Source organism: Equus przewalskii, chromosome 17, assembly GCF_037783145.1.
Source record: "Equus przewalskii isolate Varuska chromosome 17, EquPr2, whole genome shotgun sequence".
NCBI lineage: Eukaryota > Metazoa > Chordata > Mammalia > Perissodactyla > Equidae > Equus > Equus przewalskii.
This window is the reverse complement of record NC_091847.1, coordinates 33,254,475-33,281,980: the sequence shown is the minus strand read 5'-3', so window position 1 is coordinate 33,281,980 and position 27,506 is coordinate 33,254,475. Positions and strand designations below refer to the sequence as shown.

The 27,506-nt window shown below is 37.5% G+C and overlaps 1 protein-coding gene across 50 annotated transcripts in view; it reads left to right on the top strand.

The window, feature by feature from the left end:
- The window catches only part of NEB (nebulin), a 213,719-nt gene that overhangs the window by 71,170 nt on the left and 115,043 nt on the right, over positions 1-27,506 (top strand). For all 50 annotated transcript variants that reach the window (XR_011528351.1, XR_011528350.1, XR_011528349.1 and 47 more), the window contains exons 53-72: positions 256-567; positions 761-964; positions 4,209-4,313; positions 5,542-5,649; positions 5,971-6,282; positions 6,727-6,930; positions 7,259-7,363; positions 7,450-7,557; positions 8,638-8,949; positions 9,244-9,447; positions 9,933-10,037; positions 12,743-12,850; positions 14,485-14,796; positions 16,801-17,004; positions 17,324-17,428; positions 18,509-18,616; positions 20,324-20,635; positions 20,957-21,160; positions 21,882-21,986; positions 26,311-26,418. Coding sequence is in view for 43 of the 50 variants with exons in the window: in XM_070579747.1 (XP_070435848.1) it covers positions 256-567; positions 761-964; positions 4,209-4,313; positions 5,542-5,649; positions 5,971-6,282; positions 6,727-6,930; positions 7,259-7,363; positions 7,450-7,557; positions 8,638-8,949; positions 9,244-9,447; positions 9,933-10,037; positions 12,743-12,850; positions 14,485-14,796; positions 16,801-17,004; positions 17,324-17,428; positions 18,509-18,616; positions 20,324-20,635; positions 20,957-21,160; positions 21,882-21,986; positions 26,311-26,418 (3,645 nt within the window). In the remaining 7 variants the exon portion in view is untranslated. The remainder of the gene's footprint in view (positions 1-255; positions 568-760; positions 965-4,208; positions 4,314-5,541; positions 5,650-5,970; positions 6,283-6,726; positions 6,931-7,258; positions 7,364-7,449; positions 7,558-8,637; positions 8,950-9,243; positions 9,448-9,932; positions 10,038-12,742; positions 12,851-14,484; positions 14,797-16,800; positions 17,005-17,323; positions 17,429-18,508; positions 18,617-20,323; positions 20,636-20,956; positions 21,161-21,881; positions 21,987-26,310; positions 26,419-27,506) is intronic.

Sequence of the window (27,506 nt, the reverse complement as noted above, 5' to 3'; positions counted from 1 at the left end):
CATACAAAATGTCTAACACATTCCAGCATATATTTCTGCCTCTAGTTGGAATTAATTGCTCCTCATAACCTCTCTTGATACTCAATGACATTACATTTCTTTGAAAGCCTCCACTCGTTTTACATTTCTTACTAAGTTAACGTAGACATCCCTACTCTCATTTCAGTTTCGGAAAACAAACGTGAGAATAAAGCAAACTGAGCTTAACTTGACCTCTATTTCTGTTAATAAAAGAACTGTTTTCTCTGATTTCAGTTTAAATACAAACAAGGCTACCGCAAGCAACTCGGCCATCATGTTGGATTCCGGAGTCTCCAAGATGATCCAAAACTTGTGCTGTCCATGAATGTAGCCAAAATGCAGAGTGAAAGAGAATACAAGAAGGATTTTGAGAAGTGGAAAACCAGGTACACCAGCCCAGTGGACATGTTAGGAGTGGTGCTGGCGAAGAAATGTCAGGCCTTGGTCAGTGATGTGGACTACAAGAACTACCTGCACCATTGGACATGCCTGCCCGACCAGAATGACGTTATTCAAGCTAAAAAAGCTTATGACCTACAGAGTGAGGTCAGTTTCTATTAAATCTAATGTTTGTATTTTACCTCATCTGTCGTATGAGTAGCCATTTAGTTGCAAAAAGACAGAAACTAGAAAGAGGAAGTATTACTGAATATCTGAAATGTTTATAATGTGTAGAATCATTTGAGTCAAGAGTCCAGACGAGGATGGGATTTTGATGGCTTGCTTTGTGTATTCACAGAATCTGTATAAGTCTGATCTTGAATGGCTGAAAGGCATAGGATGGAGTCCCCTGGGTTCTTTGGAGGCAGAAAAAAATAAGCGGGCTTCAGAAATCATCAGTGAGAAGAAATATCGTCAACCTCCAGACAAAAACAAGTTCACCAGCATTCCTGATGCCATGGATGTAGTTCTGGCAAAGACAAATGCCAAAAATAGGAGTGATGTGAGTAACACTTCGGAAATAAGTAAAATAATCTGACCTGATATCTGGTAGGTGCTCGATAGCATTTGCTTGATAAATTAGTAGAATGCACAGCATCGCATCACACAGGATAGTACAACACAGCATAATGTTTTTGCTTAATATTTGCAAATAGCATAATATTTGGTTGCTTCGTTTGAATTACCAACTACCTACACTAGATTATGTAAAACTGGGTTAGTATCAATTTGTGTCACCCAAAGCTTGCTTGCTTACTTATTTATTTATTTATCCAAAATGTAATAAGAAAACTATTGAACATACTTTTTTCTTTGAAAGTTGAATACATTAAAGACCCAGATTTTTTTTGTTGGAGTAAAGTGTATGATAGGGAGATATTCTGAATACCTTACACAGGCACAGTGGAAATGTTATAAAGAGTGTATTTTCTGCCAAGTGACTATAATGCATTTCATTTGGCTGAATCAAGATAAATAGACAATACTATAGATACAGTGTATATATATAGTATATATATCCCATCTTCAACTTATTTTCTTCTCCAGCACTGACATCAGTGTCTGGCAGGTAATAGTTGCTCAGTGAAAATTTATTGAGTAAAATAAATGAAAGATAGCAGCGTAGAGTTATTACATGCAGAGAAGGAAAACATTACTCATCATTGCTCACTTAAAAGCATAACCCTGAAAATTGCAGAAAGCTGAATTATGTGCACTGAGATTCTGGAACTGATAAGAAAGTTTAAATTGAGACATAATAATAAACATTTGCATCTTAGAAGGATCTAAATATATATAATATGATACATATTTGATATATATTATATTATATATATTAGTATATTATATATATATTAGGTTTTATAGAATAAATAAAGCCCATGATCAGCTTATAGTAAGCATTTGATAAACTGTAGCTCCTCTCTTCTCAGTGAAGCCTTCACAGACTTCTTGCAATTTTGATATCCAAAATTTATAGCAAATGCTGGGCTGTCACATTTATTATGAATGTTCAAGTTTTCATTTCTTCTTTTTTTTTTATTTTTATGATGACAATTTGAATCCAACAGATTGACTAATAAAGCAATAAATTTATGCAAAATATTTCCCCTTTTGGAATCCAAGTTTCTTTTCTCTCCATGAAACAGGGCTATTTACAAAGCGCTGAACTAATAATGTGGCCAAGAGAAAAACCTGGGATCAGGAAATTTCTCAACATCAATGCCTCAGGACAGACCTCTCCAATGGTGTGCCTTGTTTACAGGAATGCTAAGACACTGATCCCCTCAGGCATCAGAAAAGGGCCACCTGCATCCTTGAGCCTGTTGTCTCCCGTTTTAAATAGACGAGTACATCTGTCTTACTATAAACAAATATTAGCATTTTTCTCTGTTTTCCATGGGGTGAAAGTAACACATGCCATTGAAGAAATGGTCCAGCTTAATGGTTTTCAACCAGGGACAATTTTGTCCCACAGGAGACATTTGGCAACACCTAGAGAACTTTTTGGTTGTCATCTTTTCGGTTGAGGGTGGCATGCTACTGTCATCTAGTGGATAGAAGTCAGGGATGCTTCTAAACATCCCAGAATGTACAGGACAGCCCCCTACAACAAAGAATGATCTAGTATACAACACCAATAGTGCTAAGGTTGAGAAACTGATTTTTCTTAATCAGAAAGGTTAGTGCAGAACCAGGACAAACACCTACAGGAATTCACAAGACTTGCTTTGTTTTGGTCCTGAAGGTCTTAATAGGCTTCTCTGGGTTCTATGGACTGTAAGGAAAAAAGTGCCTACCCCGCATGCCCCAAACTGCACACCTCTGAGAGAAATTGACAAGGCCAAGGAACCAATGAGACTTTTAAAATTTTTATATTAAAATAATTTCAGGCATACAGAAAAGTTGCAAAAGCATACAAATAATTTATATATGTTTACATATATATATATATATCAGCCAGATTCCCCAGTTGTTAACATTTTGCCATATTTGCTTTTTTTCTCTTTCTCCCTCTGCCTCCCTCTCTTTCTCATGTATGTATGTATGTGTATATATATATATATATATATATATATATAAGTTGCTTCATGACGCCATTCTATCCCTAAATACTTCAGTGTGTATTTCCTGAAAACAAGAACATTCTCTTGTATAATCATAGTGCAATGATCAAAATCAGGAAATCAATGTTGAAACAATGCTAGTTTACAGAATGTATTCAACTTTACCATTAATGTCCTTTATACAAAATAAGTATTTTCTGATCCAGGATCCAATCCAAGATCACATGTTGATTTGTTTGTCATATCTTCCGTCTCCTTTGATCTGGACTGGCTCCTCCCTATTCTTTGTCCTCCAAGTCCTTGATGTTTGTAAAGAGTGCTGGTCAGTTATTTTGTAGACTCTCCCTCAGTTTGGATGTGTCTGGTGTTTCTTCATGATTAGATTCAGGTTTTGTCTCTTCAGCAGGATAACACACGTTGTATCCTCCTCCATGTATCACATCAACAGACACATGATATCGCTTTGTTCCATTACTAATAATTTTAACTTTAATCACTTGGTTAAAATAGTGTTGCCAGGTTTCTCCACTGTCAAGTTACTATTTTATCCTTTTTAATTGACAAGTATCTTGTGGGGAGATTCTCTGACAATGTAAACATCCTGTTTTGTGTCAAACTTGCACCCCCTAGTTTTAGTAATCAGTGAAATTTTTGTTTGGGTCCCCTTGTCTTCTGTTGAAGAAAGACAGGGACATATGAGAGATTTTGATAAATTCTCATACAAAATCCTTTGGGGAATCCTAATTCTCCAGAATAATTATGAGGTATAACTATAAGTAATAAACCACGTAGGAAATGAGACTCCCTAATTTCTAGACATAACTTGAATCTGTCACCTTTTGAAAAGGCAAGGCCGTCTCCCAATTAAACAATGGGGGAGACTTTTGCAATCCAACAGAATGGAAAACTGCCGCTCCATTTGATGATCTTGGCAAGGCTCCAATTACTTGGGTTGATTTCTTACAGGCAGGATTATCTGTAACTTTGAAAAGGTAATCCATAATCTATATTTTGAAAGTCAGTTATGTCCCAGATAAGTCAAGAAATACAGTACCTATATCTTGCTTATGCTATCAATTATAACAGTTAACTCATTTGAATTCAGTACTCCTGTTTGTTGTTAACTATGTCATTCACTAATTTACGAATACCACTGAAAAACTCTTATTTCTATTTTAGAGACTCTATAGAGAAGCTTGGGACAAGGACAAGACTCAAGTCCACATCATGCCTGACACCCCTGACATTATTCAGGCAAAAGCAAACTTAATCAATACAAGTGATGTAAGTTTCCAAATTCAGTGTATGTTTTTAGAAAGCTCATTTTAATTGCTTCCAAGGCAGTGAATTTATTTGGAAGTAATTTTGAATACCTGAATCATTTTAATTAATAAACTACATGTGACTTAGATTCCTCATTTCGTGGCTTTTAGCTTGAACATCAAAAATAATTGGCACTCTCCATCTCAGGCAGAGTTGGAGGGAGTGCCGTCTGTTCCTTGTAGTCCATTGTTACACATATCGTCATGTGTAATGGTTTATATTGCCCTAACCTATGTGGATAGGAGCTCCTTGGCAGCAGAGTCACTTCATGTTGAATCTGCAGTGCTTAGCTAGTGTAGTGCCTGACACACATGAAATTTGATGAAATTTTGATGAACGAGCATTAAAAAACCCATACAGGAGAATCTCGTTTTTATTTTCACTGTCATCATAGCATAATCTCCTGAAATTTATAGATGTAAAAATTAAATACTTCGAGATAAACGGTAAACTCTAATGGACTTTAACATTAAATGTCTTAGAGTAGTGCCACAAAGGACTTAAATGTAAACACAAGTCCAAGATCAACAGGCATTTTAAACAATCTGTTTTCTGGAGAAAGTATGCATAAAGTAAATTATATTCTTAATTATTTAATTATGTAACAAATCTAAAGAAACAAATTATTTCACTTAAGCTTTGTCTAATTCAACATTTAAATTTTCCTCAAAAAATTTTACATTTAAAAAATTATGAAGGACTTTGTTTCTTCCCTAGAGATGTGGATCCTACTGAAGTAGACTGAAGTTGTGAAGTAGGCTGTCTTTCACAATGCGTTAGCTACATGGAAGAGACACAATTAGACACAATTGTTCCCCACTAGAGATTTTACATAAGAAGGCATTGCTCTTCTCTAACAAAAACTTCTAATGAAACACTCAAAGTTAATTGGAAAACAGCACTTAAATGATATTAATTTCATTTCTCTATCAATTTACTTCTCCCTCATTCTCATAAGAATTTGGGAAGAGCTGACGTTTAATTTTGTTGATCTAAGTAATTGAAGAGCTTTAAAGTTTAAAACAGGATCAGTAGCAATCACTGGGCATAATTTCCAATTACATTTGAGTATTCTCGAGCACAGACACTATTCTCATGGACTCTTAAAATATTTAGCATGTTGGATCCATTATTCTGCAGTTGTTTACGGAAAACAGTTTTTCCCAAAGTGATTTTCATCTCTTAACAGAAACTCTACCGAATGGGTTATGAGGAGCTGAAGAAAAAAGGTTACGATCTTCCCCTTGATGCCATCCCAATCAAAGCAGCAAAAGCATCTCGAGAAATTGCCAGTGAAGTAAGACTTTATTCCCTGTTCATACTGATTTGATTGTAATTTGTCACTTCAAAGCAGTCTTAATTTAATTTTAAATTGAACAAAATCTTCATAACAAATTAAAACAGAATGAAATGATCCCAGAGATGCAGTATGAGATGAGGATAAGCTCAAGGGTGCATTTATTATGTATGGAATTTGTAGCTGGATTTAGTCTTCAGTCTTAACCTGTGGCTCTCTAGGTTTAATGAAATATTTGGAGTTAATGTGCTTTGTAATTTGCCACAAAGATGGCAACGTAAGTTAATCTTGAACGGAATAAGACGTGTTTTTTTCCTTTAGTACAAGTACAAGGAAGGCTTTCGCAAGCAGCTCGGCCACCACATTGGAGCCCGGGATATCAAAGATGATCCCAAGATGATGTGGTCCATGCATGTGGCCAAGATCCAGAGTGACAGGGAGTACAAGAAGGACTTTGAGAAGTGGAAGACCAAGTTCAGCAGCCCCGTGGACATGCTGGGGGTGGTGCTGGCCAAGAAGTGCCAGACCTTAGTGAGTGATGTGGACTACAAGAACTACCTGCACCAGTGGACGTGCCTGCCCGACCAGAGTGACGTTGTCCATGCTCGGCACGCCTATGACCTCCAGAGTGATGTGAGTCTAAGATTTGCCTTTGGCTAACAAAACACCGTGTCTACTTTCCTTAGTATCAAAGTTCCCCCAAAATGAGGGGAGTTGAGTTTACACAACTGAGTTCCACTTCCCTGGACTAATGCTCACGCTCTATCCAGTCATCAAAATGTCTGGAGGCACCATTATTCCACAAAGAGCCAACAAAGCCCTCATTGCTTTGATGGAAGCTTCTAGATTGTTGATTTAGAAGAGTTGTCATTCTCTACATGCTGCTGTTTAAATGTTTTTCAAAACATACTTCTAATCTGAATATTTTGATGATTCACAAAACATACCAAAATGTTAATATTTTCCAAGAATTAAAGCATTGAAATGTTTAGTTTAGTATAATATAACATGATCTTTTATTTCCTTGGGGGTATATCATTGTGCTTATGTTTAGTGGTTTGTCACTTACAATTTCAGAATTTGTACAAGTCCGACCTTCATTGGCTAAAAGGCATTGGCTGGTTACCCAGTGGTTCTCTTGAGGATGAGAAAAACAAGAGAGCTACCCAGATTTTGAGTGACCACAATTACCGTCAGCACCCAGACAAATTCAAGTTTTCCAGCCTCATGGATTCCATTCCAATGGTTTTGGCAAAAAACAATGCTATTACCATGAACCATGTAAGTCCTTTCTTTACTTGAGGAAGGTATTAGTTTGTGTGTGTGTGTGTGTGTGTGTGTGTGTGTGTGCGCGCGCGCGCGCGTATGTGTGTGAACACTGAAATCTGTCTCTATAAAAGAAAATTCACATTCAATTTTTTTACTTGGTATTAAAGTGGTTTTTAGTTAAGTGTTGTGCTTCTTATCGACATGAGATATCTAGACCTGAAAGTGTTACAAATACCAACTCACAGAGCAGATTCTCTTTACTTTCGTTAAGAATCAGATTATTCTCATGTATCTACTCATTACTGGCCTGCACTAGTCATGTCTTTCTTGTTTGTTTTAGCGCCTCTATACAGAAGCTTGGGATAAAGACAAAACCACTGTCCACATAATGCCAGACACCCCTGAAGTTTTACTAGCTAAACAAAACAAAATAAATTTCAGTGAGGTAAGCAATATATTCATGGTGCATGAGATATTTTCCTTACACTGCACTTTCCAAATCAAACTTATGATGATTTATCTCTATTTCAGAAACTGTACAAACTTGGTCTAGAAGAAACCAAGAATAGAGGCTATGATATGCGGCTAGATGCCATTCCCATCAGGGTGGCCAAGGCCTCCAGAGACACTGCAAGTGACGTAAGTGCACCTGGAAAGTTCTTTGCCTTAGCTTTGCTCAAAGATTCTTTCTCTCTCCTGGATATATAGTAGAGTGAGTAAGCTATGAGGTCAAAGTTCTTGCTAACAGTTTTTTCTCAGTAAATAGTTCAAAATAATGGTAAGGAAATTCTCAACACAAAGGCTAAATTCTAGCTATGGTTGAGTCCCTAGCTACATGCATTTCAAAATATTGTCCATTTCTTGCTGAACAAAAGCCTTGGATACTTGACTATAGTTCAGACATCCTTTTGGCTTTTCCACATGATGTGTCTCTTACATACAACCGAACTCATTGTAGGATTCCTTCAAAACCCAGCGGGCCAATGAACCCACAAGGGCTGAATGAATAGGATACATTATTCTATTTGAAGTCCAACCATCCACGTGGACTATGTGTTTGTATCTACATCCAGTGATTGGTTGCGGCTATTTACTTTCTTTAAAGGATGGATTTGCTCACATTTCCAGAAACCTTTATCCTTCTATTTCTTTTGTCCATGAAGTCAAACATATATTTTTCTTTTATTTCCATAATATGGAAATTAACCATCATAATTTTAAAATTAATGTTCAACAACCACAGGAGGGTTAAAAGTATTAACATATACCAATATAATGGAATATGTGCAGCTATTAAAATTCATGTTTGTGAAGCATATTTAACAACACGGAGAAATGCTTATTTAATAACTGAAAAAAGCAGGCGCAAACCTGTATACAGTATGACTCCTACTCTAATTTTGTTCTCTGTCTGTCTCTCTCTATCTCTCTCTCCCTCTCTCTCTCTCCCACACACATGTGCATACACACACACACACACTGCTCAAAAAGCAGTTTTATCAGTGGTTATCACTGAATGACGGAATAATGTTTTAATTTTCCTTTCTTTTTTGTATATGTATATATGCTTTGTTTTCTAAATGGTTTACAAAATGCATGTATTATTTATATGTTCAGAGGAAAATCTTTATGTTTTTAATGAATAGAAAAATCTGGGCCTAGTAATTGCTTTTTATTATAAGTTAAAATAGGCAACTATCAGTCTTTTTCTTCTTCTAGTTCAAGTACAAAGAAGGCTATCGCAAGCAGCTTGGCCACCACATTGGAGCCCGAGATATTAAGGACGATCCCAAGATGATGTGGTCCATGCATGTGGCCAAGATCCAGAGTGACAGGGAGTACAAGAAGGACTTTGAGAAGTGGAAGACCAAGTTCAGCAGCCCCGTGGACATGCTGGGGGTGGTGCTGGCCAAGAAGTGCCAGACCTTAGTGAGTGATGTGGACTACAAGAACTACCTGCACCAGTGGACGTGCCTGCCCGACCAGAGTGATGTCATCCATGCTCGGCAGGCCTATGACCTCCAGAGTGACGTGAGTAACTGAGGATCACAGTGACAGCAAAGGTGGGAAATCAGTGAATGAACACCCTTTGAGAAGGTAGAATAAGTGGCACCAAGCTCACAGGCCTCTGCAAAGGGGGGATAGCAATTCTTTTCTTGTGAGAGTTAATCCCTTCACCCTGCAGATCAAAAAGGAGTGTTGTCTGATATCCTGCCTGTCCACCAAACTATATTTTAAGAGAGCTTTTACTTTATTTCATTTTCTCCAGATGAAAATGTCTTCCCATTGCAGGGATAAATATGTGTTGACTATTTGTATTAACAGAATATGTACAAGTCAGATCTCCAATGGCTGAGAGGCATCGGCTGGGTTCCCATTGGCTCTTTGGATGTGGAAAAATGCAAAAGGGCAACTGAAATTTTGAGTGATAAAATCTATCGCCAGCCTCCAGACAGATTCAAATTTACCAGTGTGACTGATTCTCTGGAACAAGTGTTGGCCAAGAATAATGCCATCACCATGAACAAGGTGAGGCTTCAAAATTCAATGAACCAAGGTAGGACTCTTAAAGCTGAATCAAAGAAAAGGGAGTGTAATTAAAAAAAGAAAGAAATAGAGCATTGAGCAACAAAAGACATCTGTCTGTCTACCTATCATCTGTATGTTTGTCTATCTCTCTATCATCTATCTGATATGTCAATTATATTTTAATATTTACTTCAGTAATTGTTTCATAGTTTTGATAAAAAGACGTTTTTGTGGAAAATCGTCTTTGCATAAAAGATATTCTCAATTTCCTTTTAATTGTTAACATACATTTCAGATTATCAGAAGGCTCTTATAAATATCTGTTCTACTATGAATTGATTACTTAAAGATGTGTATAAGATACATAATGTGTACAAAATGCATAACCTTTTGTTATTTTATTTCTAAAGTTTTTATGGCCCGAAAATTTCTGTTAATTACACAATGAATTTTTTCCTGATGCCATTATATATTTTCTTCGATAGCGTTTGTACACGGAAGCCTGGGACAAAGACAAGACCCAGGTCCACATCATGCCAGACACACCAGAAATTATGTTGGCAAGAATGAACCAGATCAACTACAGTGAGGTGGGGGCACATGTTAATTCTATAACATTTGCATGCTGTTTGTTATTTCAATTGATCTGTTCCATGGTGATAAAATACTCAATGACAACTTTACAAAGAATCTCTTTTCTTGTTTTATATGAATACCAACTCTTGTATTTCTCAATCACCATCCTAAACTTCAAACTTCAAGAAATACAAATGATCATTAGGAAGTGCAACTTGTAAGAACTAATGATTTAAGCAGTAACCATGAGATTATAAGACCTTGTTCTTTAATTAATTTCTTCAATTGGGAACGTAGCAATGTACCAAATATACATGCATCTCCCCCTTATGCTCTATAGCTGTGCTAAATACATTTTCCATGTGTGATTTATTTTTCCTAAATTGTAGTTTAGGGTAAAATTTTAAGATTTTTAAGTATAAGATTAAAGTCAAGGACTGAAATCATAGTACTATCAAATAACACTGAGAGAGAGAAACAGAGACACAGAGAAAGGGAGAGGACTTGTCTGTGGGCATATTAGCAAACTCATTTCCTTCTCACTCCGTCAGCATAGAACCCTGTGTCACCATTTCAGAACCACAGATGTCTAGACAGAGAGATCAGCCTCTAGCATAGGAGTCCCCACCCAACACATTGTCATCTTGCCTTTGCTTAAGTGTTCTCAGTGATAAGGAGCTTATCTCAGAAATCAACCCATTTGTTCTGGAAAATTCCATTAGCAGGTGCTTCTGATGTGTTGTCACAACACATCAGAACACAATCAGTCACAAGCTTTCTCTCTGTAGACCCACATAGTCCCCTGAGGCTATGCAGAATCAATCTGTGCCACCTCCATGGAGTTGGAATAGCTACCATGGGACTCCCCTGCTACCTCACCTCAGGGGCGATTTCTAATCCAAACATCCTAAATTCGTGGGCATTCCTCACATGACGTTCCTGCTGGAATGTGGCTCTCAGAACTGAACAAAATCCTGTGAGTAAGGAGTGGCCAGTGTGGAACACAGTTGACTGTCATATTTCCTCTTCTGGACACTTGACCCCCATTGTGCTCCCTGTGCCTCAGGGCACATTGGCTGCTATGTCACTGCTGGTACACATGGAACTTGGGATCAACTGAAACCCTAAGACATTTTACCTGGGCTTAAGCTAGGTTTCCTCTGTCCTGCATTTATATATTTTCAATTTAAATCTCAATTCAAAGATTGACATTTATCTCCCTGCAATTTCTTCTCAAAATGAGCCTATTGGTTTAATACTATGGAGATTTTTGTGAATCTAAGAGCCTCTCAGCTGAAGTATTAGTTGTTTCCCCCAGCTTTGTGCTATCAACAAGAAAAATAGTATTTCTTTGACAGCATGAATCAACAGTACATTACTCTTCTGCAGAATGTAACTTAGAAATTTTAAATAGATTAGCCATCATCTTAAGTTATTTGATTTTTGGGGTGCAGAGTATAATTTGGTAATTGCATAACTAGCTCTTAATCGTCACCAAAAACTAAAATTATCAGATGCTACTCTCGAATAGAAAAGGAGTGAATTTTAAGTTAAACCTGTGATAGAGGTGCCATATTGTTACAGAAAAGTATGTATTGTATGTGCAGGAATTAGGAGACAAAATGTGCCTGGAACCAGCCACTCAGCATTTCTGGAATTCTCTACTGTGTCTTTACTGCAAAGGCTCAGAGATGCTAAGGTGTTGCTGTTGATTCGAAGGGACCCAGGGAGATTGCTGACTGCCTAACCTGCCTCATCTGCTTTCTCTGTCTTTTCCCCAGTAGCTGAGTTCTTTTCTATTCTTTCCTTCCTATTCAGGACAGGAAGATAAAATGCAAATTTGATTATGTCACTCTTCTTCAAAGATTTTTGTTCGTTTCCTATTTGCTGTAGAATTAAATGCAAACATCTTATCCTCAAGCATCATTCTTTTCTGTCCTCTCTTGCCACTTCTCCCTGGGCCCGCACCCCACTTCCTTTGACACTCCTGCACTTTCACTCCCCTGTGCCTTAATTCATTCAACTTTCTCTGCCCTTGACTGTGACATCAGTCTATTGAAACCATACTCATCACTCAGGGTCAATGCAAAGGTCACTCCCTCTGCAGAAACTTTCCTGATTCTCAATTCAGAATAAATTATTCCTTCCTGGAGTTCTTCGTTAATAATATGGTTGAATCAGCTCTTGTAGTTTGACTTTTTGGCAGCTTGTTCCATAGGTTTTGAGTCTTTCCATCAATTCTTCCAGAAATCTTGAACATGGGAGAGGTCTCATACTCATCTTTGATTCCCAAGTACCCATCACAGTCATGGCATAGAGTCAGTGCAGAATAAGAGTGAATCGAATCAATTTCCATGATCAATAGTTAATCAAGTCTTTCTGATTCACATTTTTACCACCTTAGGCCTATGAGTTTCGGAGTAATTTTTCCAGTTGTTTTCAAAACTGATTTATTGTAACTAAAATTTTTTAAGTGATATATAATATCTACGTATAGTTAATTCAACATAAGTTTTAAAATAAAAAACAAAGATGCGATGTTCTCTATAGGTATCATTTTTAAGTCTTCAGCAAAATATGTAGAAGGGCTAGAACTCTCAAAAGTGAGATTATTATAGGCACCTAGCTGTGTAGAACTTAGTGAATTATTCCAGTCTCCTGTTAGTTTTTGGATATTAATGTCAACATCCAACTGATTTTTTTTTTCCCCCAAATGTAGAGTCTGTATAAACTTGCCAATGAAGAAGCAAAGAAGAAAGGCTATGACTTGCGAAGTGATGCCATCCCGATCGTGGCAGCCAAGGCCTCCAGGGACATCGTCAGTGATGTGAGTTGTCAATTTTATTCTGAGTACGTGATCAGTCTGAAGTGACATTTTCACTGAACTAAATCTTTAAAAAGAACTTTCCTGGATCTTTGAAAATATATCCTGATGCGTTTGTGTGGAATTTTTCAAAAACCTCGTTTTGAGGGAAATGAAAAATTTGATGTTGATAAAAGGGGTTTGTAACCTTTAGGACACAGTATCTTCAGTGAAAACTGATTCACCAAGAATAGAGAAAGATCCATTCTTGTGGAAACAGTTGGAGTGCAGCTGCAGGCTTGGAGATGTTTGTATAAAAATGATCACAGTGCTGATAGAAAGTGTATTTCATAAACTTAAGTTCTCCCCAGGAGAATAAGTGCCTTACTTTACACAGCACTTTAATATACAATATTCAAAAAATGCATATGATACTTGCCATTGCCATTTGCCCTTGTAAGATTATGAAAAGAAGGCAATAATCAGTACCAGCCCAAGCTCTCACCCTTAACAATAGCTCCTGGCTGTGTAGCTCGCAGCTCCCAGAAGAAAACCATCATCCTTTCCTGGTGCCACAGGGAATCGGAACAGACCACTGGTCTAAAACTCAAGGCCCACTATTTGCTGTGCTTTCTATTGAAAGATCATGTCAATGACTCACTTTAATCTATGTAGGTTGGACCTTCCCCACAAATGGATTTTTGCCAATAATAATAAATAATGAAATAATAATAATCAAGAAGTATTGAGAACTCTGTGCTAAGAGCTTTACATGCATCACCTCACTTACTCTTCATAATTACCCCAGGATGTAAATATTGTTGTTGTTCCCATTTTGTGGATTGCTTGAGCAACTTGCCTAAAATCAAACTCTTAGTGGGTGGTGGAGTTGAAACTCCAAACAACCTTGTTCCTTTCCACTGTACCACTGCGTCCTGCTGACTCGTCTATACTTTCTCACTCAGCTATTTTTGAGACTAGAAGCGCGTATTTTGAGTAATTGGCTCAGATTGCAGGCCGAAGTCATTGGACATGGAGTAATAAAAACATTCTTGGCCCATGAGAGACTAGAGACGGTGACTTTATTAGGAGCATGCTCTAACCAATTGGGCTGTTACATCAGCTTCACCAGTATAATCAGGTTTCAAAATGAGGCCAAAAATTTGCCACCCCCACTGTATGCCTGAATCCATTATGAAATAATAAATTCTCCTCTGCTGCTGCTGTAGGTAGCCCTTGACCTAGAGCATTTCATCCTCTCAGGAACCAGACACTCATTTTACTGCCTGTTCAATGCACTGTGTTACCAAGTGCATCTCTTTCCTGACATGCTTTTACAGAATAAGCTCCATTTCTCTAAGTTCCCTGGGTCGAATGGCCTCTAGCACACGTCCACAGGTGGCCTTTCCTCACTGTGTGAACTTCCTGCCTCCAGAACTATTCCTCAGTACCAGGCCATAGGTGTATACGCTACAATTATATGGATTCCATCTATTTTTACTACCTCTATAAGCTTCAAGGATGAAAGTCAGGATATTGGCTTGAGCTAGTGCTTAAGCAAGTCAGCTTACAACTGTGATGTAAGCAAGGTGATTTTGTACAGACTTTGGGCCTCTAAGGGTTACAATAAAAACCTGATTTGTGTGTTTTCATCTCAGTACAAATACAAAGATGGTTACCGCAAGCAGCTTGGCCATCACATTGGAGCCCGAGATATTAAGGACGATCCCAAGATGATGTGGTCCATGCATGTGGCCAAGATCCAGAGTGACAGGGAGTACAAGAAGGACTTTGAGAAGTGGAAGACCAAGTTCAGCAGCCCCGTGGACATGCTGGGGGTGGTGCTGGCCAAGAAGTGTCAGACCTTAGTGAGTGATGTGGACTACAAGAACTACCTGCACCAGTGGACGTGCCTGCCCGACCAGAGTGATGTCATCCATGCTCGGCAGGCCTATGACCTCCAGAGTGACGTGAGTACAGTACCTATAACAGCGCTGTGTGCAGAAATAATTTCACCTATATAAAAGTTATCTTTTATACACAATCCATTGGCCTACTCAAGCTAGGATTTATTGGTCAGTGAATGAGATTTGAATCAGAGTATAGTTTTATTGCTTTATTGTGAATATGTTAATAAGCTTTATAAGGAAGTAAGGTTTACAAATAGGACTTGGTGTTATAAAAAAAAAACAAAACTGGAATTAAGCAATGTTAGAATTCAGGGTCCACCAGAGGGAGACATTTTCTTTTATTTTTTTAAGGAGGAAGAGACATCACATTTTTATTAAAAAGAAAAATTACTCTGAAATTTTTTTTAGCATCCTTGCAAAACAAATGAGGTTATAATTAGTAAAATACTGATGCCTGCTACAATGCCAAATGTTGTTTATATGAAATAAAACAACTCACTCTGTCTATAAGCTATTGGATCATTTCACTGATGCTTCCTCCTCTTGGCACAGCTCTCTTTGTGGAGGGGTCACGTGGTGATGACAGAGCCTAGTTCCTATTAGAAGCAGATGCACCATCTCACATCTGGGTGTGAGAAGCACATTTCCTGCAGCATATATTTATAAATGTTTGAAGGAATTATTAAGCATGAGAGGACTTTGGAGAATAAAATGAATTAATAATAATTATACATTAATTTGCTCTTCCTAGAAACTGTACAACCCACCTGTGAAAACTCCCACATCTGTTCTGTAGCTTTCAACATATACAACTCTGTGCTTTGCAATTCTTTCCAAAAACAAAAGGCTTTGCCTGCACATGAAAGGTAGTTAAAAATGGTTAATGTCACCCGTAGAGTGACAGCATTGACAGATTTCTCACATCCATCTATTTGTTGAGTGACTTTTGGCGATTGCCTCCTTCACACTGTGATATGGTCTTAATGAGGTAGGAAGCATTTGAAAGTAAAAAAAGCCCTCCAGAGGTATAAAAGGTTATTGTTTTCATTCTTGCTGTGGTTATTGAGGGGGCAATTAATAGTCAGCATAGGACAATTCCAATAGGCTTTTTGTCTAGACTGCAAAATGCCAGCCTATATTTTCTGCTGAGTTTCTGTTACTGGAGAAATCCTTCCAAAGAGCTGAGCAAAGGTCCAACTCCGTTGTTGTGCAGCAGTTATGAAAATTTAATGGGTACACAAAAATTTTTAGCAGAACAAAATGATTTAAAATAAAGTGAGAAATAAGATATGGGAAGACAATTCTGGAAAGGAGCCCATGCTTTCTGTCCTGAGAACTCGGCGTGGAAGAGACTGGGGCCCTGGACCAATGAAATTTATTGCCCTGAATCTTAGTGTTAAAACCATCACAGGTCTGCCTTGGGGCTTTAGGGGATCTACATCATTATTTTATTTTAACTTCTCTCTCTCTTTTTTTTTTAAAGAGCTTTACGGATAATTTTAAATATAAGAAAAAGAAAATCAGGTTATAATAACCCAAACACTGAAAAAGCCCACTCCTGCTCATATAATTTATCCACACACATTGTTTTATGTGCTATTTTTTCATTTAATATTATATTAATGACTTTTCTATGTCATCAATATTTTTTAAAATAGGGCTTTTAATAACTGCAGAGTATTTAATTTGACTAGGATTGACATTTATTTGCTGATAACCTGTTGTTGGACATATGTGTGGTTTCTCTCACTCTGAGTTGGCATTCTTTTCCTGTGCCCAAGGACATCATAACGACATTCACTGACCTGAGTGATGGAGATTTATTAGTTTGGGTCACTCCTCTCCTAACAACCTGAAATATTTGATCACTTTTTGTTATGGCTAGGAGATATTTCTGGGTTGTTTTTGAACATAGATCCTCTTTTAGTCTGTCTAATACTTGTTTTCAATGAAAAAAAAAAAACTCCAACAACCAGAATTGTAGTTTGTTATTGATTTCATTTGTATCTTTACCCTAAATCCTTTGGTCTTGCTGAAGAACTTGTGGCTTTTTCCTCTTCACAGAATATTTATAAGTCTGATCTCCAGTGGCTGAAAGGCATTGGCTGGGTCCCCATTGGGTCTCTGGATGTAGTCAAGTGCAAGAGAGCGGGAGAGATACTGAGTGACAACCTCTACCGGCAGCCTCCAGACAAACTGAAATTTACCAGTGTGACTGATTCCCTGGAACAGGTGTTGGCCAAGAACAACGCCATCAACATGAACAAGGTGAGCCCCAGCTGCCTCAAGCTTTGCCAAGATGCCAAAAGACGTTATTATATTTTAATGACTAGTGGAGTTAAAATGATCCATGAAGGTGTATGGTTACATTTACCTCTTAAATGACATACTTGAAGTCCTCTAAATGATTTCTATTATTCCCAGTTTTAAACCTTGATAATGAGCATAAAGACTCAAACCTCCAACTGAATACCTTATATCTAAGTCTGGTTTATTTTTCCTAATAAGAGCAAGAATAATTATGCTTTAATTTGACTTTTTGTAATTTCTACTTCAAATGGTTTTCTACCCACATCTTCTTTGACAGCGCTTATACACAGAGGCGTGGGACAAAGACAAGACTCAAGTTCATATCATGCCCGATACCCCGGAGATCATGTTGGCAAGGCAGAACAAAATCAACTACAGTGAGGTAGGGGCAAAATTCTGTGGTGCTACACTTATTTTGCTGTCGTTGTTATTGTTTATTTTTCTACACTTACTTTTATGGAGATTCTTGGGCCTCAGTGGTGCATGCAGCTTCATGATATGAACACTGAGCCTGTTCAACCTTTCCATCTCTGGGTTGAATATTATATTCTATAGGATTCCAAGGGCAAACTAAAGCCACATTAACTTTTCAGTTTATGACAATTGCCTGTGTGGGTCAGTGGGACTGAGTAGTATTTTTGGCATTTCCAAGGGGTAGGACCGGCAGATAAAATACTGGCTTATTATTTATACTAAAAAGTTATTAGTTATTTATCTGAAATTCAAGTACAACTGGGCATGCTATATTTTTATTTGCTAAATCTTGCAACCCTACCAAAGGGGCCTCTAACAATATCCATCTCTTTCCCACCTGAATCCTGAATAAAATTGAGAAGTAAAACAAAAGAGTAGAAATAGAAGTCAAAATCTCACATTTTTTACTATTGAAGCTAGGTTAAAGGATACGTTGGTATGAAAGCAAAATGTGCCTGCTAACTGAACCCCAGAATTTGTTTCCCCTCCCGGGCACAGGCCGCAGTGGAGCAAGGCAATCCCTGCTTCACCGTCCTGAGGGAGAGGTTCTACTTAGAGCACAGAGAAACAGAGGAGGGCCCTGGGCTTGGTCCTAAAGGGAGCAGGTCAGAGCTGAGCTGCTCATGCCCCCTTGTCTCATCCCTACCAATTAGATGAATCAGTAAATCTCTGCACCTCTCCACGGGCAGACAGAGTAAAGAGACAGGGAACGGAGAAAGTCCAGAGATAAAATAATGGAGCTCCCTTTATAGGAAGGAAACCTCAGGCGTGAGAAAGAAGTGTTATCCATTAACAAATCTCATTTGTTTCTAAGGCTATATAGTATTTTTGGGTAGGATGTAATGCAATCTATTTACTTTCAAATATTGCTTGAAATTTAGATTGTTTCTAGTTCCTCTCCATTTTAAAATTATCTGGTATGTCACTTGAAAATCTCCAAATTGTTGCTGTCGAAATTTTTGCTTTAACTCTGACTTGCTTTCTATAGAGTCTGTATAAACTTGCCAATGAAGAAGCAAAGAAGAAAGGCTACGACTTGCGAAGCGATGCCATCCCGATCGTGGCAGCCAAGGCCTCCAGGGACATCGTCAGTGATGTGAGTAGCAACACACCATGTATTTACATGGTTGGATGAAGTGGGGGACAGGATCGTTATTAAAATGGGAAGATGCATCTGGGTGCCAGTGAAAGCATGTTTATTGACTTATTTTTCTAAATAAAAGAAGTTATTTTCACTTGGAAAAACTTTCATATTTTTAGCTCCAAAAGACTTTGATAATCAAGTCCCATAAGCTGAGAGGGTGTCCTAAACTTCAGTACAAAATTGAATTTGAAACTACAATCATCCATATCTATAATTTTTTGCTTTGTTTCTTTTTGCTGAGGAAGATTTGCCCTGAGCTAACATCGATTGCCAATCTTCCTCTTTTTTTACCTGAGGAAGATTAGCCCTGAGCTAACATCTGTGCCAATCTTCCTCTATTTTATATCTGGGTCACCTCACAGTGTGGCTTTACAAGTGGTGTAGGTCTGTGCCCAGGATCTGAACCTGCAAATCCGGGGCTGCCCGAGTGGAACACATGGAACTTGAACTACTTGGCCACCGAGCCAGCCCCCATATCTATAATTTTGAGACATTCATCTCCATATTTTGAACACGTATCCCTCATAGGAGCAAGAAAATGCCAGGAGAGTTTAAATAAATATCTTGGTTACATGTATTAGTTCAACACCAGAAAAAGACCTGGCACAGCTGAGTTAGAAAAATGTACCTTTCCCTAAACTGTTCTGGATTTTTGCCAAGCCTTTCTCTGAAAAATTGCTGGAAGTTCTTCTTTTTGAGTTCTTTTTAAATGAAAACAGAAAAACAAAGACAAACAACCAAAACCAACAAAATGCTAAACCTGACTTCTTTTTGCTGTCCCTGGAAGAAGTGAGTCCTTTGGTGGATAATTTAGACTTTTGTAAATTTACGTTTAGATTTGTGTGATGTTGTTGCCTAAAGTATAGAAAAAATATCCAGAGTAGACACTTACCACTACCACCAACAAAATGCTTTCGTATAGGTGTACAATCTGTTTCCTTGAGAAATCCCAACGAACCTCAGCTAAATTTGATCTCCAACAGAGCAGGGCATGCAGGATGAAGAAGATAAGCCAGTCCACTTCAGGGAGTCAAGTGACCCAGTGAAAGTCAGCAGAGGCAGGTTTAGGAGGGGTCGTGAGTGGGCTGGGTGGGGTGAAGTGGTACCTGCGGACTCAGGAATAACATCCTCAAAATCATATGTTAGGCTTCAGGGGTTAGTGATTTCACTGACCCAAGAGGAAGAAAAGCCAGTGTACAATACCGATTGATTTGCTGAAAAGTGTTGTAGCCTTTATTTCCAGGGACTTAATGTCCATGAACCATGGGACTATGTAGAAGCCATTGGAATATTGCTGTATAGTCTAATCAGAGTTGAAGATGAGGAGATAAGTTGATATTCAGATGACTCCATTTCTCTGTAAGAATTACCAACTTTAAAGTAATGAAGTTTTATGGGGCTGGCCCTGTGGCATAGAAGTTAAGTTCGTGCACTCTGCTTCAGCAGCCCAGGATTCTCCCATTTGGATCCCGGCCGCAGACCTGTGCACTGCTTGTCAAGCCACGCTGTGGCAGGTGTCCCATATATAAAGTAGAGGAAGATGGGCACAGATGTTAGCTCAGGGATAATCTTCCTCAAAAAAAAACAAAGTTTTAAATTAATAAGACTTTTAGCCCTTTCTATTCACTTTTATTTTTAAAACTACCCTTATTATTTCAGTACAAATACAAAGACGGCTACCGCAAGCAGCTCGGCCACCACATTGGAGCCCGGGATATCAAAGATGATCCCAAGATGATGTGGTCCATGCATGTGGCCAAGATCCAGAGTGACAGGGAGTACAAGAAGGACTTTGAGAAGTGGAAGACCAAGTTCAGCAGCCCCGTGGACATGCTGGGGGTGGTGCTGGCCAAGAAGTGCCAGACCTTAGTGAGTGATGTGGACTACAAGAACTACCTGCACCAGTGGACGTGCCTGCCCGACCAGAGTGATGTTGTCCATGCTCGGCAGGCCTACGACCTCCAGAGCGATGTGAGTACTGAGATTCACCAAATACTACTGGTGACCACACTCATGATAGTACTGCACAGTAATACGTAAATAATGGTCTAAGGTTAGGTAGAGCCTTCAGAAGGAATAAAATTTCTTCTTTCTGTCCTTCATTCACTGTACCTTACTTTTCTTCTAGAGAGAACGTAATACTATGAGACTATATCCAATTTGGCTTTCATATTTTAAAAGACATAGACACGAAGTTTGGCTATCCAAATTTTCCAGTTTTTTCCTTTTGTTTTTGAAATCAAGTGTCATAACAGTTTCAATAATAATTGCTTTTGTGTTTGATCGCACCAGAACGTTTATAAATCAGATCTCCAGTGGCTGAAAGGCATTGGCTGGGTCCCCATTGGGTCTCTGGATGTAGTCAAGTGCAAGAGAGCGGGAGAGATACTGAGTGACAACCTCTACCGGCAGCCTCCAGATAAGCTGAAATTTACCAGTGTGACTGATTCCCTGGAACAGGTGTTGGCCAAGAACAACGCCATCAACATGAACAAGGTGAGCCCCCAATTTAGGGGAAAATAAAACAGGGTTGTATGTCCTTGACAATATCTATGATTAATTAAGTTAGTCTTTTTTGTTTTATCTAGTTTCCATCCTGTATGTAATGATTTGGTTGAGTTCTCTATTCAGTTACATCAGGATTCCAAAAACATGTATGGGAATTTCTGTTTTGACATCTCCTGTGAAATGGCCAGAGTTAAAAATAGGACATTGTTTGGTGTACAAATGGTTTGAAGTCTACGAGAGTTATTCATGGCTTGGTATCAAGGTTTCTTTCTTGTTGGGTTTTTATCTATGTTAAGTATAGAACAAACAAATCAGATGCAAATCTCCATAACGTTTATCAAAAACAAATCTGGAGATGGCATATCCAGGGACATTTGCAGTTAATAAACAAACAAAACCATGGGAAGGATTTATTAATACAGCCATGGTACATATGCTTGGAAAAGACTTACTTTTAATTTAATTGGAGTGGAGGCGATCTTGTAAAAAAATACACACCCACATGATTTCTGTTCATATCTTAGTCTACATTTATGTTTAGTGACAATAATACCTTGTAATATCAAAGAGACTGGAGTGGTTAGTGTACAGCACATAACACAGACAGTCAGGAGGCCGGCTCTCCACTTTGTCGTGAACTCTAAAGTGGAAACTCCTGTTGACAACAAACATTGTTTTCCTAATTCATTAACCTTTTTATCCTTCACAGCGCTTGTACACAGAAGCCTGGGACAAAGACAAGACTCAAATCCACATGATGCCTGACACACCTGAAATTACATTGGCAAGACAAAATAAAATAAATTACAGTGAGGTAAGACTATTTGTTTTATTTCCTTGATCTGACGGCATTGATTTTTGCTGATGTAGCAGAAAGGTCAGAATTGTAAATTTAATTCTCATGTGGACCAATTAGTTCAGTTTTATTTTTTATGCTCATTACCCTACTCTGAATATGTGTATCCTTGTATTTAAAAAGTGTATAGAAAGATGGAGAAATAAATAAACACAAAAATATCTCCATGTCAGGAGGGGAAAAAAAACCTCTCAAAGCTAAGTATTAATGACTGAAACATATTGTAATTTTAATTTTAAAAAATGATTGCTATTTATAAAATTAATACTTGCTTCAAAATTTGTTCTGTGAGTTTTTCTTCAGTTACCTCACCTGTAAAATGGGATAAAAATGTCTATCTTGAAGAATTTTTGTGATGACTAAATGAGGTAGTATGCATATATTATGCCCAGCATGGAGCCTGGTGCAAAATACGTTGCTTGATAAATTTTCATTTCTTCCCTTTACACTCAAGTCGTCATAAAAATTAGATTTATTTAATATGCACAAATTACTCAGGTTTATTTACAAGAACTGAAATGAGAATTCTTAAATTCATCTATTTCAAAATTGTCTAAGGACAATAAAATACATTCTTTTATGCATTGTCTCCAGCCTCACTAAACTTGTCATCACATATCTTTGAAATGCAGAAACACTAGTGCAGAAACAGCTTCTTGCCCAGTTGTTCTTGCCAAAGTCAAACCTCTTACATGTTTGTGTGACTTTGTTTAAAAAAAAAAGGAGGGCAGACTTTTCTTCAGTTTGAGAACACTGGAAAATTTAAGTGCTCATTTTCAAGACTTGACCATATTCATTATTTAACCCGGATTAATGACTTTTGCCTATAATAATGTAGCCCTAAAGAAGAGGCAGGCTTGTATCAAATAACCTTGACAAGTGAAATGAAGAGGATACCCTTTCTCTTTCTCTAGCATTATAAAACAGACCCAAGGACAAGCCTGATCATAGGTATTTGATTGACCTTGACTTCAGTGACTTTGCAGTGAGCAATTTTTCTCTTGGCCACTGAGCTTCCCTGTGGGATTAGCTTTTCCCATGAGGTCTGTCTCACCCTGGGCAGAAGTTAGTTTCTATCCCAAATTGTAACGATCCTTCTAAGCCTCCCCCTTTTGTTAAAATTAGGTCAGTTGAGGTACATTTTTTTTTTTTCCAGACTGCTAAAAGGAAATTGAGTTATTTTTTATTTCTAAAAATTTCAGCTGGATTTACCTTCTTTAAAATTGCATGATTATCTTAATTCCCTAAGGACTGTTTTCTGAAGATCACATTTCGGAGTGGCCCGCTTGACTTTCTTCTCAACCCATTACCACTGGTACCTTCAAGCCATACTTTGCTCAAAAAATGCAAACAAAACAAAGCAACTGTATCTTTTTTTCCTCTTAAATTCTCATTTACTGTTCTAGTTCTCTTGGGTAAATAACTTAGTGTTCTCTTTGAAACTCTGCATCTTTTTCAAATATTGGAAGAATGAAAAAAATCTGTTTGTTTGACCTGAAGCCATGAGATGATTCAAGCACATTTTTCCCCACTTATACCTAAAGACAAATTTGAGCATTTATTCTTAAAAGGAAAAATATAATAAAGTATTTGGCTCTCCAGTTACAAAATAAACATTTCCAGAAATTTTTAAGAATAATTGCCCTCAGGATTTTCTCTCAAATGTATCAAATTTATCCTTATTTTTACTTTAGCTTTTCCTTATGAAATCTCATCTTGAAAAGAATGTAAATTGTCACATATTAATAATCTACATTAAAAACATACAATAATCTCCCTCTGGGACTCTTAAGTCATTTAAAAATTAAGCACCTCTGCAACATGTTTAAAATCCAGATATTATTCCAATATTTTTAATTCAATCTAATTTGACATTGGGGCATAATAATGAAGCAATTAGTTTTTGTTGTTTCTGCCGCACTTTTTTTTTTTTTTGAGGACGCTTAGCCCTGATCTAACATCTGCCAACAATCCTCCTCTTTTTTGCTGAGGAAGACTGGCGTTGAGCTAACATCCATGCCCATCTTCCTCTACTCTACATGTAGGACGCCTGCCACAGCATGGCTTGACAATTGGTGCATATGTCCGCACCTGGGATCCGAACTGGCAAACCGTGGGCAGCCGAAGTGGAACATGCGAACTTAACCACTGCACCACCAGGCCGGCCCCTCTGCCACACTTTTTAGGGATTTTCCTTACATTTAAGATTTATCATTACACAGCTTCAACATTGAAAAACACACTGATCCATATAAAGTAGAAAGATAAGGCCCTAAAGAGGTCATTGTTATTTTTTTCCTTAAAACCATAAGTGATTTCTAAATCTTTTTCCTGTATCTTTTAATGGTACTGGGTCTGCTTTCCTTCCTCACTAAGTCTCCAAGTAGAGGAAAGGGGGAAAACTGAAATTAAAGATTAAATTATTCCATCGTAGACTAATTTAAGGACTATGTCTCTGTTTGGGGGGTAGAGATGACCTACTTTCAAACCTCAGGTGTCCTTGAGGTTGCACAAAGGCTTTCAATGGGTTTGCAGGCATGCATTGTTTTAAGCAAATTGTTTAGCATAGCTTCAAACTCCAGAGTAGTCTTTTCTAAATTATCCGCCTGAGAAGACCCTTTCCTCCCGTTAAAGTGTGATCCACTTCCTCTTTCTTAGTCACTCTTCTTTCACTTTAAAACCAGAAAAGTGCGGATTAAAGGAGAGGAAGAGACTAGACAGCTAAATGCCACTCATGTTCCTGAACTGGATTCTAGGTAGAAAAACAACATTGGTATTAAAGACATTTCTGGGACAATTGATGAAATTTGAAGATTCACTCTATATTAGAAAATAATATTATATGAATATTAAATTTCCCAAAATTAATGAATATATTGTGGTTGTGTAAAAATGAGTTTATTCTTAGGACATACATACTCAAGCATTTAGGGATGAAGGTCACAATGTCTACAATTTGCTCAATCACTGTTTATTGTTGAAAGTAAGAAGGAGAATTAAAAAATAAATATACATACCACACATACGTAAAAAGAGAGATAAAGCAAATAGGGTAAAAATGTTAAGAATTGGCTAGTTGAGAGTTTATTGTACTATTCTTGTAACTTTTCTGTAGGTCTGAAATTTTTCAAAATAAGGAAAATATACATTTTTAAATATTAAAATATATATTAAAATATTTGACTGAGTATGATTATATGAAGATTTTATTTTTAAAAAGAGGAAAAAAAAGAAAAGCGTACCTGCGCCAGCAGTTACTGTGATGTACACCCAAGAGTATTAAAAAAAACCACTCTGCCAAGCAGACAATTTAGTTCATTAATGTCCACCAAAACCTTTTTTCACTCAAGGTATCGAGTTCCTATAAATGACAAAAATATCGTAAGAGATCCAATAAATGTTTACTTTTTATGTTTGAAAATTATTTATCAAAATGTATATTTTATTTCTATTTTGATTGAGTATCAATATTAGCAATTATTTAAAGATTTATTTTGTTTTAACAATGTGTAGAATTGGTCAAAATTCTTATAAGTGGCTCACAAGCAAAAAATGCTGAAGGCCTCTGGTATAGATGATTTGTTTAATGCGATTCTCAAACTATGTTCCCATGGAATACCTGTGTTCCACCTTTTGTGTGCATCTGTCTTGCTGCAGAAACTGAACAGTGGGTGTTTTCCCAATTCACAGAAAAAATTAACAAATACAATTTTATCAATTTTGTATTTTTGACTCATAAATCTTTAGTACCTGCTATACCCGTTCTGCTGGCAATTTCAAGCAATTGACAAAATGAATAAATAGGGAGCAAATCAATATTAACAAAGATATTCGGAAGCACTGGGTTCTCCTTAGCTTTGCACCATTTGATTGCAGACACATGCTCATACTGGTAGTAGTATTAACACATATTAATATATAGTCAAATTCTTTGCTAATAAACTTGTTCCTAATTCAAGTTTGGAGCTGAATAAATCAACATTTCTTGGTTGTTTCATGAGAAGAGCAATTTAAACACATTTGACAACTATTGACTTAACGTCTAATATGGATAAGGATTTATGCAAAGAGAACTTGTGGTGTTAAAACCTGCTGAATGTAAGATTTTAATGTAAATAAATAGCTTGGATAAATAGAAAGAAGAGGGGAAATTTTGTTTGTGTTTTTTAAGGCTGAACATACTAGTACAGTTCTGCATTCAAAAGTAGTCTTCCTTTAACAAAAATACATTTTTAGAGTGAAAATGAGTACTATATCTAAAAGCTACTACTTGTCTCCTCAGAACCTCTATCGCCAGGCCATGGAAGAAGCCAAGAAAGAAGGCTATGACTTGAGAAGCGATGCCATTCCCATTGTGGCTGCCAAGGCCTCCCGGGACATTGCCAGTGATGTAAGTGTTGATCAAGTCCTAACATTTGTTCCCAACAGACCAGCCCCATTCATAGGGAATCACATTACTGGAATATAGCTGGAAGTTTCTTTAGTCATCATCCATCTTAACTGCCTTCATTGTATAGGCAAATAAATTGAGGCTTTGAGACAGAAGGTAACCTGCTCAGGATCACAAGCATCAACAGAGACAAAGCCTGGACTAGAATGTGCTTCCTTTGACTCTTGTTTTTTGGTTTTTGCTCAATAAGACTGAGTGCCTTGATTAAAGTTAGATGAACATACGTTGAGCTACTCCAAACTTCATGAGCTCTCCTCAGGATACACTCAAGGCAAAGATGCCAGGAAAGAAGCAAGCTTTAACTGAATTCTCCCCCATGAGTTGAAGAAGGACATAGGAGAGCAAAAAAGCTACACAGTAGTTCCCCCTTATCCACGGTTCCACTTTCCATGGTTTCATTTACTCGCAGTCAACTGCTGTCCAAAAGAACAGTACAATAAGATATTTTGAGAGAGGGAGAGACCACATTCACATAAGTTTTATTGCAGTCTATTGTTGTAATTGTTCTATTTTTTATTAGTTATTATTGTTAATCTCTTATTGTAACTAATTTATAAATTAAACTTTACCATAGATATGTGTACATGGGAAAAAACATAGTATATATAGGGTTCGGTACTATCCACAGTTTCAGACATCCACTGAGGGTCTTGGAACATATCCCCCGTGGATAAGGGGACACTACTGCAAGTCTCCTCACTGAGGGGTCCATAACGTCAATATTCCTTTACCCTAAAAATGAAGACCTCAGATTCCTGGACAACTTAAATATTAATCCAAGAGTAACAACATTGCCCATTTTTGAGGTTTTTCTTTTTCTTTTCAATCATGATAAACAACACACATAGAATTTACTGCCTGAACCATTTTCAAGTGTACGGTTCAGTAGTGTTAAGTATATTCTCACTGTTGTACAATAGACTTCCAGAACTTTTTCATCTTGCAAAACTGAAACTCTGTACTCCTCAAACAACAAAAATTGCCCCTTTTTAAATGACCCTTCCCATATTATTTGTGCAGAGGAAATT